At 39.0% G+C, this 16,634-nt stretch overlaps 1 protein-coding gene across 3 annotated transcripts in view; it reads left to right on the plus strand.

Annotated features, from left to right (window-relative positions):
- CNOT10 (CCR4-NOT transcription complex subunit 10) overlaps positions 1 to 16,634 on the plus strand; it is a 63,197-nt gene that overhangs the window by 13,611 nt on the left and 32,952 nt on the right. For all 3 annotated transcript variants that reach the window (XM_060022100.1, XM_060022098.2, XM_060022099.1), the window contains exons 4-9: positions 3,770 to 3,920; positions 6,378 to 6,520; positions 9,384 to 9,470; positions 10,026 to 10,109; positions 11,571 to 11,688; positions 14,843 to 14,992. In XM_060022100.1, the coding sequence (XP_059878083.1) occupies positions 3,770 to 3,920; positions 6,378 to 6,520; positions 9,384 to 9,470; positions 10,026 to 10,109; positions 11,571 to 11,688; positions 14,843 to 14,992 (733 nt within the window). The remainder of the gene's footprint in view (positions 1 to 3,769; positions 3,921 to 6,377; positions 6,521 to 9,383; positions 9,471 to 10,025; positions 10,110 to 11,570; positions 11,689 to 14,842; positions 14,993 to 16,634) is intronic.

Below are 16,634 nucleotides of genomic sequence, written 5' to 3' on the forward strand. Positions count from 1 at the left end.
GTGTTTTTTATGTCATATCTCATATAATCCTCACATTCAACCCTTGTGGTAGGTATTTGTTATCTCAATTTTTAATTTTTTTTATATTTTATTTATTTATTGGGCTGCACTGGGTCTTAGTTGTGGCATGCAGGATCTTCGTTGCAGTATGCGGGATCTTTCCTTGCGGCACACAGGCTTTCTACTTGCAGCACATGGGCTCTCTCGTTGTGGTGCACAGGCTCCAGAGCGCGCGGCCTCAGTAGTTGCAGCGTGAAGTCTTAGTTGCCCCTCGGCATGTGGGATCTTAGTTCCCCGACCAGGGATCGAACCCGTTTCCCTTGTGCTGGAAGGCTGATTCTTAACCACTGGACCAGCAGGGAAGTCCCCTATCTCAATTTTAAATTGAGGTTTAGAGGACCTACTAATTTTTTTTTTTTTTTTTTTTTTTTTTGCGGTACGCGGGCGTCTCACTGTTGTGGCCTCTCCCGTTGCGGAGCACAGGCTCCGGAAGCGCAGGCTCAGCGGCGTGGCTCACGGGCCCAGCCGCTCCGCGGCACGTGGCATCTTCCCAGACCGGGGCACGAACCCGCGTCCCCTGCATCGGCAGGCGGACTCCCAACCACTGTGCCACCAGGGAAGCCTGGACCTACTAATTTTAATTTTTACAGCTAGGAAGGGGAGAAGCAGGATTTGAACCAGACCCTCTGACTCTTGAGCCTGTTCTCATAACTGCCTCAGTCTTTGTAAATGTGTATGTCATCACGTTACATCATTGCTCTAGTCTTATTAACCATGATTTATCTGGAGCTCCAGAATCAGAGGAAAGATGATGTTTGCTGATGTCTAGTACTTGTGCCCTACAACCCCATAGACAGTTTCTTGCAGGGAACATTAATTTGGGCTTTGAGTACAAGTTCATCCTGAAAACTTTTTTTAGAATAAGAGGCTCCTGGGGACTTCCCTGGTGGCACAGTGGTTAAGAATCCACCTGCCAGTGTAGGGGACACGGGTTCAATCCCTGGTCCAGGAAGATCCCACATCCCACAGAGCAACTAAGCCCGTGTGCCACAACTACTGAGCCTGCTCTCTAGAGCCCGAGAGCCACAACTTACTAAGCCTGTGTGCCACAACTACTGAAGCCCATGCGCCTAGAGCCCATGCTCCACTATAAGAGAAGCCACCGCAATGAGAAACCCATGCACCACAACAAAGAGTAGCCCCCACTTGCCACAACTAGAGAAACCCCACACGCAGCAATGGAGACCCAGTGCGTCCAAAAATAAATAAAATAATTAATTAATTAAAAAAAAATAAAGAATAAGAGGCTCCTGCAAACTTCCTGTAATTTAATTTTTGGCTGCATTTGTTGCTGCTTGTGGGCTTTCTCCAGTTGCACCAGGCAGGGGCTACTCTTTGTTGTGGTGTGCGGGCTTCTCACTGCAGTGGCTTCCCTTGTTGCGGAGCACGTGCTCTAGGCGTGTGGCCTCAGTAGTTAATTAACTCAGTAGTAGTTAATAAGATTGGTTCAGTAACTAACACACAGACACACACACACCCAGTGCCTTCCAACTCTTGAGTTTCCTACAAGTGTTTGTACTTGTGTCTCCTTGCTTTCTCTAAATCATACTTCTGTTCAGTCACATGTCCTGGGCATAGTGACACACCTTGTCAGTCTATTCCACTTTCAGTGACTTTTTATCTCATTTAGTGAGTAGTTTTTGTTCTGGCTGGAGCAATTACTAGATTATTTTGGTGAATCATAGAAAATGTGGCAAAGTTATTCATATCGTAAGTTCAACCTTTGCTGAAACCAAAACTCCTTAATTTGTCCAAAACCCCTTTTTCTGGCTGAGAATTATCCCTTCTTAGCTTATTCTCTCTTCATTGCATAACTACCTAGAAGTGTTACCTTTCTTTGGAAATTGAGTTTTCTCTATTTAAAGAGACTACTTTTAATCACTTGAAGATAGAGACTTGATAAGTGAACACTATAAAGACCCCAAACTCATTGAGATGCACATGCTATTAGCTAGCTAGGACCAATTGTTAACAATTGAATCCTCCTGTCAGGCTCACCACATGGGTGATTGAAATCTGCAGAAGTCTGATTACAAATCACTATGTATCATGAACTTTCTGTTTCTTATCATTAGCTAGACCAAGGTTGTTAAGTCCCTGTACAGTTGAACCTGGAGGTCCACAGGGGTTTGATTCCAGGGACCGCCCCCCACAACCGCGGTAGCAAAATCCACAGTTCAAGTCCCTTATATAAAATGGCATAATATTTTGATATAACCTACACACATCTTCCTATCTTCCTGTATACTTTATTCATTTATATTTTTTTTGCGTTACGCGGGCCTCTCACTGTTGTGGCCTCTCCTGTTGCGGAGCACAAGCTCCGGAAGCGCAGGCCCAGTGGCCATGGCTCACGGGCCCAGCCGCTCCGCAGCATGTGGGATCTTCCCGGACTGGGGCACGAACCCATGTCCCCTGCATCGGCAGGCAGACTCTCAACCACTGCGCCACCAGGGAAGCCCTTCCTGTATACTTTAAATCATCTCTAGATTATTTATAATACCTAATACAATGTAAATGCTATGTAAATAGATGCCAGCGCACAGCAAATTCAAATTTTGCTTTTAGGAACTTTATGGAATTTTTTCCCCCAAGTGTTTTCAATCTGTGGTTGGTTGAATCCACAGATGTGGAACCTGTGGATACAGAGGGCCAACTGTATGTCAAAATTCCACTGCTTAATTTAGGAAAATGTCAGTCTTAGAATTAATTACTTAACATTCCTCAGTAATTTATTGCAGTCGTTGTGGTGGCAAAGAAAGATAAATTTTAATACAGGTAGAATTCCATTTTAATGTGTTCCATGGGATTATAGAATGGTTGTAAAACTTGATAAAAATTTAAAAGCCTATTACAGAAAGTGGGTATACAGATCGTCATTAGCTTTAAAATGCTAAGTGTTGTGACTTTTCTTCTTTTGGTATCAGATGTGGATGTTAGGGTTCTAGTAAAGCCATTAAAAGCCGATTTTCACCACCATGTGTGACAAAGTGTATTTTTGTTGTTCATTACTTTGAAAAATCTTTTTTTTTTAATTGTGAGAATAAAACCGGAACATAATAGGAAAATCAGAAAATATACTTTCTAGTCATATGACCTCAGGCAAGATAATTAAGCTTTTTTTCGTTTGTTTCCTTATTTATAAAAAGGAAATGATAATATCTGTGTCCTTGAGGTATGAGAAGGATTAAATGAGGTATTCTCTGTAAAGGGTTTAATGTAGCAGGCCTGGCACATAGTTAAATAGTATTATTTGTTAATGTTTAAATTTACTTTGGTTTTTACAAAATGGAATCAAGTTTATGTATATGTACCTCATAACATCCTCATAGGAAAGGTCGTTTTGAGTTTTGCCCACTCCCTATGTAGCCTCTTGCTACGTGAGGCTGGAAAGTGGGAATCTAACTCAGAAGCCACACTGGCTTTTAGAAAGCATTGAGGATACCTTCACAGTGGCAAGGAAGAGACTCGCCTTGCCTTGGGCAAGGTACTTAATAAAGTCCCATCAGAATGTTTTACTTAGCAGAATTTTATATGAATGAAATAATTTTTAGTATGTGAGAGTAATTAAAATCTAGAGGTCCTATTAAAAATGTGGAAAATTTTAGAGTAAGAAATGTTGGTCTGTGTTCCTGTTTATTCATTTAGAGTCTTTCACTTTTGCTCTTTAGTACTGTTAGAACATAATCCCTATTGATTGTTTAAATAGGTGCACTCGGCTGTTGAAGAAATGGATGGATTAGATGATGTTGAAAACAGTATGTTGTATTACAATCAAGCAGTCATCCTGTATCATCTCCGGCAGTATACAGAAGCCATATCCGTTGGTGAAAAACTTTATCAGTTCATAGAACCTTTTGGTATGTTATCTGTCAAATCAGAAATTTGCCTATCTTCTCATACCTGTGAAGGTTTCTGATACTTTCATCTAGATAATAACCTGAATCAGAATTACATGTGAGTGTTTAAAGAAAGAAAAAAAGCTGTGTCGAGTTTTCTTAATGGTTAGAAAAAATAAAAATTATATCACTTTTAGATGAATCCAGGTTTTCCTTTAATATCCCAGTTACCCCCACCCCAGTTTTTGATGATAACTGTTAGAAATGCTATTTCTAATTGAAAAGATTTACTGATTTTTTTTTCTTTGATGTTTAAACACCACCTCAGTGTACCTGATCCTTTCTTTCTTAAGTAGTATATTAAGGAAGGAGTGTTTTGGAATGTTAGGGGACAATGTAGTATTTTATTTTGTATATTGCCTAATTGAAATTTCTGTGGGCAATCATAGAGTAGATAGTATAGAACACAATTAGCTTTTTTGTTAACTAGCTTACAATTACTAGCCTCAAGTGAGAGTAGTGAGACAAGTAAGGGCAAAGAAAGAAGAGGGAGCAAATAAAGCAGCAAAGCTGGACCCAGGAAATGTTTGAGAGGGCCGTTAGTTTCCAGCCTGCAAGCAATCAGATTTCAACTGTCTTTTTCTCCATGGCTCCTTTCTTTTAAATTCAAAACACTGGGGCGAATTCCTGATTTATAAACCCCTTATTGCTGTTATGGTCACCACAGGACGGGTGGTGGTCTGTACTTGCTCTGGTACTTTGGGAAGGTTCCAGGGTCCCTTGTGCTGACGGCTGGCTGGAGAGCTCTCACTGTGGCTCCAGGGAGGCCTTTTCCAGGTGCTCTTCTGCCCCTCAGCCCTGAAGATGCAGTGGTTGACAGACTAGGCAGGAGACATCAGTGGTGAAGGATTGTGTGCTAGGGACCAGTTCCTTTCCCCTGTAAAGCTGGAAATCAGTTACACTTCTAGGATGGCACAGGTGTGCTTTTGCTAGAAAGCTGGTTTTTAGAATTTCCAGAACAGTTAATGAAATGATGTTCATCTTTACTATGGCTGAGCAGAATATAGCAACCAACTAGTCAGTTTTTAGATCCACTTTTCCTCCTTCTTTGAAAACTTTTTTTTTTAACTTAATTACTTGGCTCTTCATACAACATAAATTATTGAGCATACCCTATGGAGCAGACACTATTCTAGGGTCTGAAGATAATACAGTGAATGAAAGAGAGGAAGTCTTTACCGTCATTAAGCTTATGTTCTAATGGCAGAGAGAGGCAATACGATAAATACATCTGGCGAGGTAGTTAAATGCTGCAAAGAAAGGCTAAAATTGGGTAAGAGGATTGACTGGGGATGTTATTTTTAGATAAGATAATTGAGGAAGGCCTGGGATAAGACAGTATTTGAGAGACGCTTGAATGAAGAGAAGAGGTGAGCCATGCAGCTGGGGGAAAGCATCACAGCCAGAGGTAATAGTGTGTGCAGAGGCCCTGCTGTGAGCGTGGTCCTGGCAAGTGAGAGAAGCAGCAGGAGCGCCGTGGTGACTGGAGCGAGGTAGGAGCACAGGGTTAGCATTTTAGCCTAGGGAAGGACTCACTCTTTTTCAGGTGTGGTGGGCAGCCCTTGGAGATGTGTGACCTTTGCACACCAACTGCACTGACTTTAGTTCTAAATGGATTCTACTCTGGCCGCTGTGTAAGAGCAAGAATGGAATCAGGAAGACTTGTTAGGAGGCTCTTAAGGGCTTTTGAAATGTTCAGTTCTTGATTATAGCAGCCTTCTTTTAGACGCTTTCCATTTATCTTCTCTTTTGAAAGGAAAGGAAAATAGTGTTATGTCATATACCAGATTAACCCTCCTCTCTTCGCTGGGCTCTTCTTCCTTTGAAGTTCTTGTCTTTATATTTTCCTCTGGGCTGTTTCAATTTTCTGGTATACTCCAGTCCACACCTTGTTTCTTTTATGTCTGTAATCGCCCTGTTTCTTTTCCCCATCTCTGTGCCTAGAAAGGAAGTCTTTTTCCTAGAGTCATAGACCTTTTTAGAGTTAGAAGGAACCTCGGGATCGCCTGGTCCACCCCCTGCCTTCAGGCATGTGAAGTATTCTCCCCATTTTACAGGTCAGCCAGCTGAGGTCTAAGTAGTTCAGTGATGTGCAGAGGCTGCACATCTATTAAGTAGCCAAGCAGGCACTGGAACTAGGGTTTCCTTCCACCTAAAGTAATACTCCTCATTTCATGTGCTGGTATTTGGTAGATATTTTGCCAAAGGAATTTCAGACAGTAGAATCCCTGATATGAGAGGCCTTGAGATGCCTAATAGAATGACACTGTGGCTTCCATCCACAGCTCTAGGTAATAAATATTCCTTTAAGTCAAGACTCAGGCTTTGCTTTTAGAGCTTTTTCTGTGGGGAATGGTCTGAGATGCTTGCTTCACTTTGGATTGTGACTTTTCTTTTCATGTTTTTTTCCCCCCCCAGAAGAAAAATTTGCCCAAGCAGTGTGTTTTTTGCTCGTAGACCTGTATATATTAACCTACCAAGCTGAGAAAGCTTTACATCTTCTTGCTGTTCTAGAAAAAATGATTTCACAGGGCAACAATAACAAAAATGGAAAGAATGAGGTGAGTGTTCTGAGGTGATCAGACTAAAATGTAAAGTATGATTAATATTTATGGTTATTAAATATTTTAACAGCTTTATTAAAATATAATTTACATACACAAAATTTATCGTTTTAAAGTATACCATTCAGTGGTTTTTAGTATACTCACAGAATTGTGCAACCATTACCACTATATAATTTCATCACTCTGGAAAGAAACCCTGTACCTGTTAGCAGTGATTCCCTTTCCCTCCTTCCCTCGGCCTCTGGTCACCACTAGTTTACTTTTCTATCTCTGTGGATTTGCCTCTTGTGGACGTTTCATATAAATGCAATCATACACTATGTGACCTTTTGTGATTGGCCTCTGGTATATTATTTTCAGTTTACCATGTGTAGCCTGTAGCATTCCTTTTTCATGTATTTCATTCCTTTTTATGGCCAAATAGTATTCCGTTATGTAGATATGCCACATTTTTTAATCCATTCATCAGCTGATGAACGTTGGGTTGTTTTCCTCTTTTGGCTGTTATAAGTAATGCTTCTATGAACACTGATGTACAAATTTTTGTGGGGGCATGTTTTCAATTCTCTTGGGTGTGTATTTAAGAGTGGAATTGCTGGATCATTTGGTAACTCTATGTTTAACTTTCGGAGGAACTACCAGACTGTTTTCCAAAGTAGCTGCACTATTTTATATTCCTACCAGCAACTTTTGAGGGTTCCAGTTTCTCCACATTCTCACTAGCCCTTACCTGTCTTTTAAAAATTGTAACCAACCTAATGGGTATGAAGTAGTATCTCATAATAGTTTTGATTTCCCTAATGACCAAGGATATATGTTCACATCTTTTCATGTGTGAGATATTAGTTTTACAGAATGTGAAGATTAGAATGAAGACCACAAAATTCCATTATCTGGGAAAATTTCATCATTAAAGTTCTTCAAAAAGAGGACATACTTATGACAATTAAGCTTCACCACGTTCTGGAGACACTTGGTGTAAATTAAGAACACATCTTCGTTCTTGTGTTTTTCATTTTGCTTGTGCTTCTGGCTGCCAAGGGATGATCCTTCTTTCTTCCTCTTCCTGCTTCTTTGTTGAAAAAGGAGTGTTTGTAGAAAACAGATTATCAATACATTTCTTTCTGCCTGTATAAGTTCTTGAGGTTTAAAAATAAACATTTAGCGTTACTTTTTACAGGCGTGTATATCTGAGAGTTCAGTTAAATAATCTTAGCATTATTCCCAAACACTGTCTGTCGTGTAGTAAAACATTTCGTTTTTATATTCAGTACTTGTAATAGTTGATGAAATATAACTCATTTCAGCAGATGCTGTGTCCTCTATGAGGTGGTACTAAGGTGACAAAAATGAAAACACTGCAGTTGTTGCTTTTCAAGGAACTCACATCTGTGGGAAGAGAAAGATGGAGCAAAATCTGTTCATGACAAGGAGCAAGGAGGTTAGGGAACGTTTCAGAGCAGTTTGGATGTTTGACTTGAGCCTTGAAAGATGTAACAGTTCAACAAGTCAGAAGAGGAAAGATGGAGCAGGATGACCATCCTGGCAGAGTAGAGAGTACAGAAGGAGTGAGAGTGGTGTGTGGGAGGATTTCTGGTCATCTGACCTGGGGAGTACCTGAGGGATGTGATGGAGATCATTGGGGTGAGATTGGCATCTCAAATATGGGTCAGATCGTGAAGGACTTTGAATACTTTGCTAGGTATTTAGGGTATGATGTTGGCAGTGTTGATACCAGAGAAAGTTTTGTTTTGTTTTGTTTTTTAATTTATTTACTTATTTGGCTGCACCGGGTCTTAGTTGCAGCACGCATTATCTTCGTTGCTGCGTGCGAATTCCTAGTTGTAGCATGTGGGATCTAGTTCCCTGACCAGGGATCGAACCCAGGCACCCTGCATTGGGAGCGTGGAGTCTTAGCCACTGGACCAGCAGGGAATTCCCCAGAGAATGTTTTTAAAGAGGGAATGACATGATCTATTGTGGGTTGCAGAAAGACAATCTGAGTTCTGACCAAGTAATATCCAGGCTTTTTTTTTTTCTTTTTAATAAATTTATTTATTTATTTTTGGCTGCATTGGGTCTTCGTTGCAGTGCTTGGCCTTCTCACTGAGGTGGCTTCTCTCGTTGCGGAGCACGGGCCGTAGAGCACGTGGGCTTCAGTAGTTGTGGCATGCAGGCTCTAGAGCACAGGCTCAGCAGTTGTGGCACACAGGCTTAGTTGCTCCACCGCATGTGGGATCTTCCCAGACCAGGGATCGAACCTGTGTCCCCTGCATCGGCAGGCGGACTCTCAACCACTTCGCCACCAGGGAAGCCCTATCCAGGCTTTTTAAACCTAGCCCATCACTATACTAAACTATGAGCTTCTTATAAGTAGAGTTTCTTGTCATCCACTCCAAACTATTTTTGTTTTTTAATTTTTATTGGAGTATAGTTGCTTTACAGTGTTGTGTTAGTTTCTGCTGTACCGTAAAGTGAATCAGTTATACGTGTACATATATCCACTCTTTTTTAGATTTCCTTCCCATTTAGGTCACCACAGAGCACTGAGTAGCGTTCCCTGTGCTAAACAGTAGGTTCTCATTAGTTATCTATTTTATATATAGTGGTGTATATATGTCAATCCCAGTCTCCCAATTCGTCCCAACCCCTCCCCCCTTCCCTGCTTGGTAACCATAAATTTGTTCTCTACACCTGTGACCCACTCCAAACAATTAAACCTGAATCTCTGGGACCTGGGATTCAGAATTTTGAAAATGTTCTCTAGGTGATTCAGATTAGCTCACTTGGAAATCAGTGATTTCAGTTATGGTTAAAAATATTTAATTTTGGTTAACTTTGTTTCACCACCCTACAGACTGGTAATAACAGCAACAAAGATGGGTCTAATCATAAAGCTGAAAGTGGAGCTCTAATAGAAGCTGCGAAGTCAAAGATACATCAGGTAGCATAAATTTTAAGAGAAGTTATATGTGACATGTATTTACTAGTAGTTAATGAATGATGAAGAATGTGATAGATCATTGAGAGCAGTAAATAATTCAAGGCATGTATGCTTATTTGGCTTTGAAGTATTACAGTTTAGAAGCATGTTTATCCTTCTAAATATATTTTGCTCAAGATGATAATGCAATGTTATTTCTTTTACTTCTCTATAGAAAATTGAGAGAAATGGCCTGGGAATGTATTGGATGATAAAAATCAGTTTGTAGAATTTTAAAATTCATTGTTAGTTAGCCATATGCAGTTAAGAATTAATAGGATTTTTGCTTGGAACTTAGTTATAAATTTCATCCTGCCATGTTTTAGTTTTTAAAAGTATATTCCAAGAGTACAATAAAAATAGATTATTTAAGATAATTTTAAACTCGCTTTTGCAAGTAACTGGTGTAACTGTTGTGAACAGATTGGGCTTAATTTTCTTGACTAGAAAGTAAAATTGCTTCAGCATCTGTAAATCCACTACAGTTCCTACATACTAGCGTTTTTCCTTTGACAGTATAAAGTAAGAGCGTATATCCAAATGAAGTCCCTGAAGGCATGCAAAAGGGAAATCAAGTCTGTCATGAACACAGCTGGGAATGTAAGTTTCTTCTTAAGTTTTCTCTTTTTTTTTTCAATTAGCAGCTTTTATGTCGTAAATTTTCTTATTTGGACAATAGGTATTATCAGTTTTAAATAATTTATCACAGTCTATTATAGTGTATATATACTGCCAGCTGTAACCCTTTATACTGAGTTGTGAAGTAGTGATCATACTGTGTCTATAATTTAACATCATACTTTTCTCACTTAAAATTATAACAAGCATTTCCCTTTGGTATATAGCCTTCAAAACCACCATTTTGAATAGCTGTCCAGAATTCTTTGAGTGGTTTATCACAATTCACGTAAACATTTACTGTTATTAGACACTTTAGGATTTTTTTAGATTATACTCAAAACATTTATTAAAGATAAACAGTTTGGTTGTAGCCCAAACCTGCCCCTTCCAAATGATCTTTGGCTGGACAATACCTTCAGTTTGATTAGTGCCAGAGTACTTGAGTTATAATTACTCCTTCATTTCCCTCCACCCCATCCCTCCACTAATAAGTAATTTTTTTAAAGACAGTAGAGGGAAAGTTTAGGAAAACTGTTAATTAAAAGTGTGAAATCATAAAGAGATACGGTTTATAGAAGGAATAGTTCAGGAAAATTGACTCTAGAAATCTCAGGCAGGATCTAGATTGGCCACTGGGTCAGTTTTACTCAGGTGATTTTTGAGAACACTTGTAGCCTAGACCTGAAGGGTAGACTTGAGGCTAAGAGGGAAAGGCTTAAGTATAAGTAGCCAGCCAGCCGTTATCAAACCTTTTTTGGGAGAAAAGACATGATTCCCTTCCTTAAAGTATACCATCATCAGAGGGGAGAGACAAACAGGAAAATAAATAATTGTTAGTCATACCCAAATCAGGGAAAACTTCAGGAGGAAGTTTTAGGAGAAGCAAAAGGTGGTCTGTGATCTAAAGCATGATTTTTGTAACAGCAAGATTAGCCCTTGAAAATAAGGAATTCTGTTAGGGAATTTTTCCATTCATAAAATGACACTTTTTTCCCCCACTTGGAAAAGCATTTGATTATTTGTACTTCTTTGGGTTCTAATGGAGGTGTATTTATATCCTAAAAAATAAGGGAGATCACCAGTCTCTGTAATAACCATTAAAATGAAGGACTTAGTTTCTGCTGTTACATTGGCTTTCAATTAATAGTGTAATAGATGAAGACAGTCAGTGGATATTTTGCAGACTGTATTCTTACTCATATATGTTATATGTATTTTTTTTAGGTAGACCTTTAATAATTCAGTTTGTAAAGTGCTCTCTGCCAGGTTTCATTGTTTTAGATTGTGAGAGCAATGGAAAGCTCAGAGACCATAGTTTTTGTGACCGTGGCTTAAGTGACTCATGTATGCCCTTGACCACATGCCAGTGCAACAGTCTGATTATGATCTCACATTAGGCATCTGAGTACAAACTGTAAGAAACTTATGTTTTCTTTACAGTCTGCACCCTCCCTGTTTCTTAAAAGCAATTTTGAGTACTTAAGAGGCAATTATCGAAAAGCTGTGAAGCTGTTGAATAGTTCAAACATTGCTGAGCATCCAGGATTCATGAAAACAGGTAAAAGAAAATTGTGAAGTTTGGGTATTTTCTTCCTGACTCTTATGCCTTGTTTCTTGGTTTTTTTCCCTAGACTGCTGTTCAGAGTGATTTTTGCTAATTTTTTAAATGAAAATGTTTTATTATTGCTGCTTCAGAAAATTCCTGGTATTTTATTACTCATTTCCATTTTAAAAGAAACCTCCCTTCTTATTTTACTTTTCTTTCACTTCATATGCTCTTTATATCATTTTGGTTTTAATACCAGCTTAGAAATTCTGTCCAGGGCATAAGGTCCTTGGTCTTTTGCTTTGTGAAATGAGTCCTTTTAAGGAAATGAGATCATAATGTTTTTACTTTTCCCTTCTCTCCCATAAAAGCAGTGAATAATATGATACTAAAATGAAAGGTAGAATTTGTAGCTGTCATTTAAGTTCATATCATTGCTGTTTTATGGGGAAGAAGGAAAATCAGTTTATTCAAGAAATGAGGTTAAACTATTTTTTTTAAGATTTTTTTTTTTAATGGGGCCCATTTTAAAAATCTCTATTGGGACTTCCCTGGTGGCACAGTTGTTAGGAATCTGCCTGCCAATTCAGGGGACACGGGTTCAAGCCCTAGTCTGGGAAGATCCCACATGCCGCAGAGCAGCTAAGCCCGTGTGCCACAAATATTGAGCCTGTGCTCTAGAGCCCGCGTGCCACAACTACTGAAGTCCGCGTGCCCTAGAGCCTGTGCTCTGCAACAAGAGAAGCCACCACAATGAAAAGCCCGCGCACCACAATGAAGAGTAACCCTCGCTCGCCGCAACTAGAGAAAGCCCGCACACAGCAACAAAGACCCAACACAGCCAAAAATAAATAAATAAAAATTTTAAAAACACATAAATAAATAAATTTATTTTTTTAAAAAAAGAAATCTAATTAAAGTCTCTATTGAATTTGCTACAGTATTGCTTCTGTTTTATGTTTTGGTTTTTGGCCACGAGGCATGTGGGATCTTAGCTCCCCAACCAGGGATCGAACCCACACCGCCTGCATTAGAAGGCGAAGTCTTTAACCACTGGACCACCAGGGAAGTCCCAAGGTTAAACTATTGAAAATATTTTGTACCAAGTTCAGAATGCAAAGGATGAATATAGTGTTTGTTTCGTTTGAGATTCTATTCAGACCAATGCACAGAACACACATGCAAACATACTCAAACCTTCCCGCATTCACCCCTTCAGTTCAGTGGAGTCATAGAGGATGGAGAAAGTCAGTTTTTTCCATTATAATTCTCTTGGGTACTCCATTTGTTCTGAGTACCCATTTCTGATTCTGTTAAATTTTTATTTTTCATGTTTTTATTGTCATAGTTTCTCCTCAGAGACCCTGTAATACCCAAACTGGAACGGTCTCTCAGACTAAAAAGGTAATATACATTGCAGAAATTTTACTTAGAATTGTCTTGACACAGATTTCAGAATTTCAGATATTGTCAGTCTTTAAAATGGAGCAGGACATGTAGTCGACTAGTCAACAGTTATGATAATCTAATAGGATAGATTTTATATATAGTTATATACTTTAATGTATTGATATTTTTCATAGTATTAATTTTAAAATCTTTAATTTGCTTCCCACACATAAAATTCAGTGTTTGCTGCTGATAAAATAGGCTTATTAGAGAAGATTTGGGAATAGAATTTCTCCTAAATTGTTCATAATGCCACTCGCCAGAAGCAACCTCCTTTAAAACATATTAATGTATTTCTTACTCTTTTTTCCTCCGCCTAGTTTTTTTTTCTTTCTTAAATATTCTCATTGTTTAATTTTAAAACATATCAGAGGCCAACCTTTAATTTTTAGCATTCAATGAATATTCTGATTATTAATTTTATCAATCTAGTTGGGTGTTTTACATCATTGAGGAAAAGACAGACTATCAGTAAATTGTTTTGGAATGTTTGGGAAACCATTTAGAAAAAAACAATTTAGAGGGCTTCCCTGGTGGCGCAGTGGTTGAGAGTCCGCCTGCCGATGCAGGGGACACGGGTTCGTGCCCCAGTCTGAGAAGATCCCACATGCTGCAGAGCAGCTGGGCCCGTGAGCCATGGCCGTTGAGCCTGCGTGTCTGGAGCCTGTGCTCTGCAACGGGAGAGGCCACAACAGTGAGAGGCCTGCATACCAAAAAAAAACAAAAAAAAACATTTTATAAAAACCTGGATTGCTTTCATTATACCAAAATAAAATCTAGAGAGATGCAGGATTATAATGTAAAAATAAAATCATAAAAACAGCAAAAGAAAACTTGGATGAATATTTTGTTTTTGTGGTGGGGAAGCCTCGATTAAACATTATCCAAAATCTAAGAACCATACAATTTAGAAAAGATTACCAAATTTGACCACATAAAAATGTAAAACTTTTTATGATTGAAAACATAAGCATACACACACACTCTGAACCAAGTCACAAGACAGATGACAAACTGGCAGTGGAGGGAAATAATTGAAACAGATGTGACAGAAGGTTTCTATAACATACACACTAGCAGGTAACCAATAGGAAAAACATCTGTAACCAAATTTTTTAAATGGGTAAAGAGCAGGAAGAGCCAAGTGTACAGGATAAGAAATACAAATGCCCAACACACATGGGAAGATAGATGCTCAGCCATAGTCATACTTAAAGGAGTGTGAATGGAAAGAAGAGTGGAGACTTAAGAGTTGAACAAAGCAAAGCAGGATTTTCCATGTTCTGTTTATATACTCTTGCTATTCTTCATTTAACATATTTTGACTGTTTCTGTAGCTTGCTGCATTTCTTCCAGTTTGTACATAATATTTTGTTGTGCGGATGCAGTGCATACATATGTTACTAATAAATACTTCTTGTCCTTTGCATTTTTGTATTATTTGCCTATGATTATTAAAAGTTAAATCAGAAGAAAAAACTAAACAGGCTAACAAAATCAATATGCAGGATTGATTTATCACCTTTAATAAGAGATTTTAAGAGAAAAGGAATTTACAAAATTTTCATGTTTCCTAAATTTCAAATGCCTTGTAAACTGTTCTGTAAGGACTGAGTAGAATTGCATATATAATTAACTCTTGCTTGCTAAGCCTGATTTTTGTATGATATGTAGCAGCAGTAAAATTTGTGGATAAACTTATGTATGTTTTTCTCAGGTGAATGCTTGAGGTGCATGTTCTGGAATAATCTTGGTTGTATCCATTTTGCCATGAGCAAGCACAATTTGGGAATTTTCTACTTTAAAAAGGCTCTGCAGGAGAATGACAACGTCTGTGCACAGCTCAGTGCAGGTAGCACTGATCCAGGTAAGCCCATTAAAGGGGGACAGTTTATATTTTACTACTTGAGGAAAATATGATTTTAAAGAGCAAGCATCTGGTTATAAAATGCATGCCATGTGTTCTTACATACACTTAACACCGATCCTGCCCAAAAGTTTGACTCGGGATTTTTAGTAGATGTTGCTCCTTTGAGTAATAATTAAAGAAGTTTAAGCTACATTCATTTTTTCATGGATTTGAAAGTCAGTAATCCCATATGGTAATGCTATAAAGCAAAATATTTTGCTAAGATTTCTTGACTGTGCCAAACTAGTTTTATTCTAGCTTCCTTTCAGAGTTTCAAATGTGATACTGTTGACAGCACCTGACAATCTTTAAGCAAATTCCTAGAGTTTATTCCTTTAATATTCATAGGATGTGGATCCTTGATCTGAAATGCTTAAAATCAGGCAATTATTTAGCTTTTTAAAATATTTAAAAATTTTTTAATTTTTAAAAAATTATTTTTTAAAATATTTATGTATTTATTTATTTGGCTGCACCTGGTCTTAGTTGCAGCACACGGGATCTTTGCTGCCTCGTGTGGGCTCTCAGTTGCAGCATGCAGGACCTAGTTCCCTGCCCAGGGATCGAACCCAGGCCCCCTGCATTGGGAGCATGGAGTCTTAACCACTGGACCACCAGGGAAGTCCCGCTTTTTAAAATATTTTAAAGACTATTTAATTGATGGAAAATGTATCCCAAAAATCACAGTCTCTTTTTTTCTTTCTTTTTTTTTTTTTTTTGTGGCCACGCCACTCGGCTTGTGGGATCTTAGTTCCCCAACCAGGGATCAAACCTGGGCCCTGACAGTGAAAGTGCCAGGTCCTAACCACTGGACTGCCAGGGAATTCCCTAGTCTCATTTTATTATGGCCTGCAAAAGTTAGAATAAGTGAGTGGGACTTCCCTGGTGGTACAGTGGTTAAGAATCTGCCTGCCAATGCAGGGGACACGGGTTCAATCCCTGGTCCGAGAAGATCCCACATGCGGCGGATCAACTAAGCCCGTGCACCACAACTACTGAGCCTGCACTCTAGAGCCCGCGAGCCACAACTACTGAGCCTACGAGCCACAACAACTGAGTCTGTGCACCTAGAGCCTGTGCTCCTTAACAAGAGAAGCCACCGCAGTGAGAAGCCCGCGCGCCGCAACGAAGAGTAGCTCCTGCTCGCCGCAACTAGGGAAAGCCCGTGTGCAGCAACCAAGACCCAACGCAGCCAAAAATAAATAATTAATTTAAAAAAAAAAAAGAATAAGTGAGTGAACAATAGTCACTGTAGGTATATAGTACATTAATTTTTTATTTCCATGGTAAAGTTCCCTAACACCTAAGATTAACTGAATGTTTCTGGTTAAGAAAACACATAATGATAACATGGCTAACTGAACTGAAAGTGAAAAGGAGTGGAATCTTCTTGCAGGCTCTAAAAGTGTGCAAAGGTAGTGTAAGGTTCAGTGGAGTGAGAGTGGGTCTTTGCCTTCCTGGAACATTGTTGCCTGAGGAGCTGGTAATGAAAAGACACATCTCTGGCCCCACAAGCACAGACAACTGAGATGCCTCTGGAGGATATTTGTGGGGTTGGGGATGGAGATCATCACTGTGGTGAGAGCTGTTTACAACTTCA

Source organism: Delphinus delphis, chromosome 10 (genome assembly GCF_949987515.2).
Source record: "Delphinus delphis chromosome 10, mDelDel1.2, whole genome shotgun sequence".
NCBI classification, from domain to species: domain Eukaryota; kingdom Metazoa; phylum Chordata; class Mammalia; order Artiodactyla; family Delphinidae; genus Delphinus; species Delphinus delphis.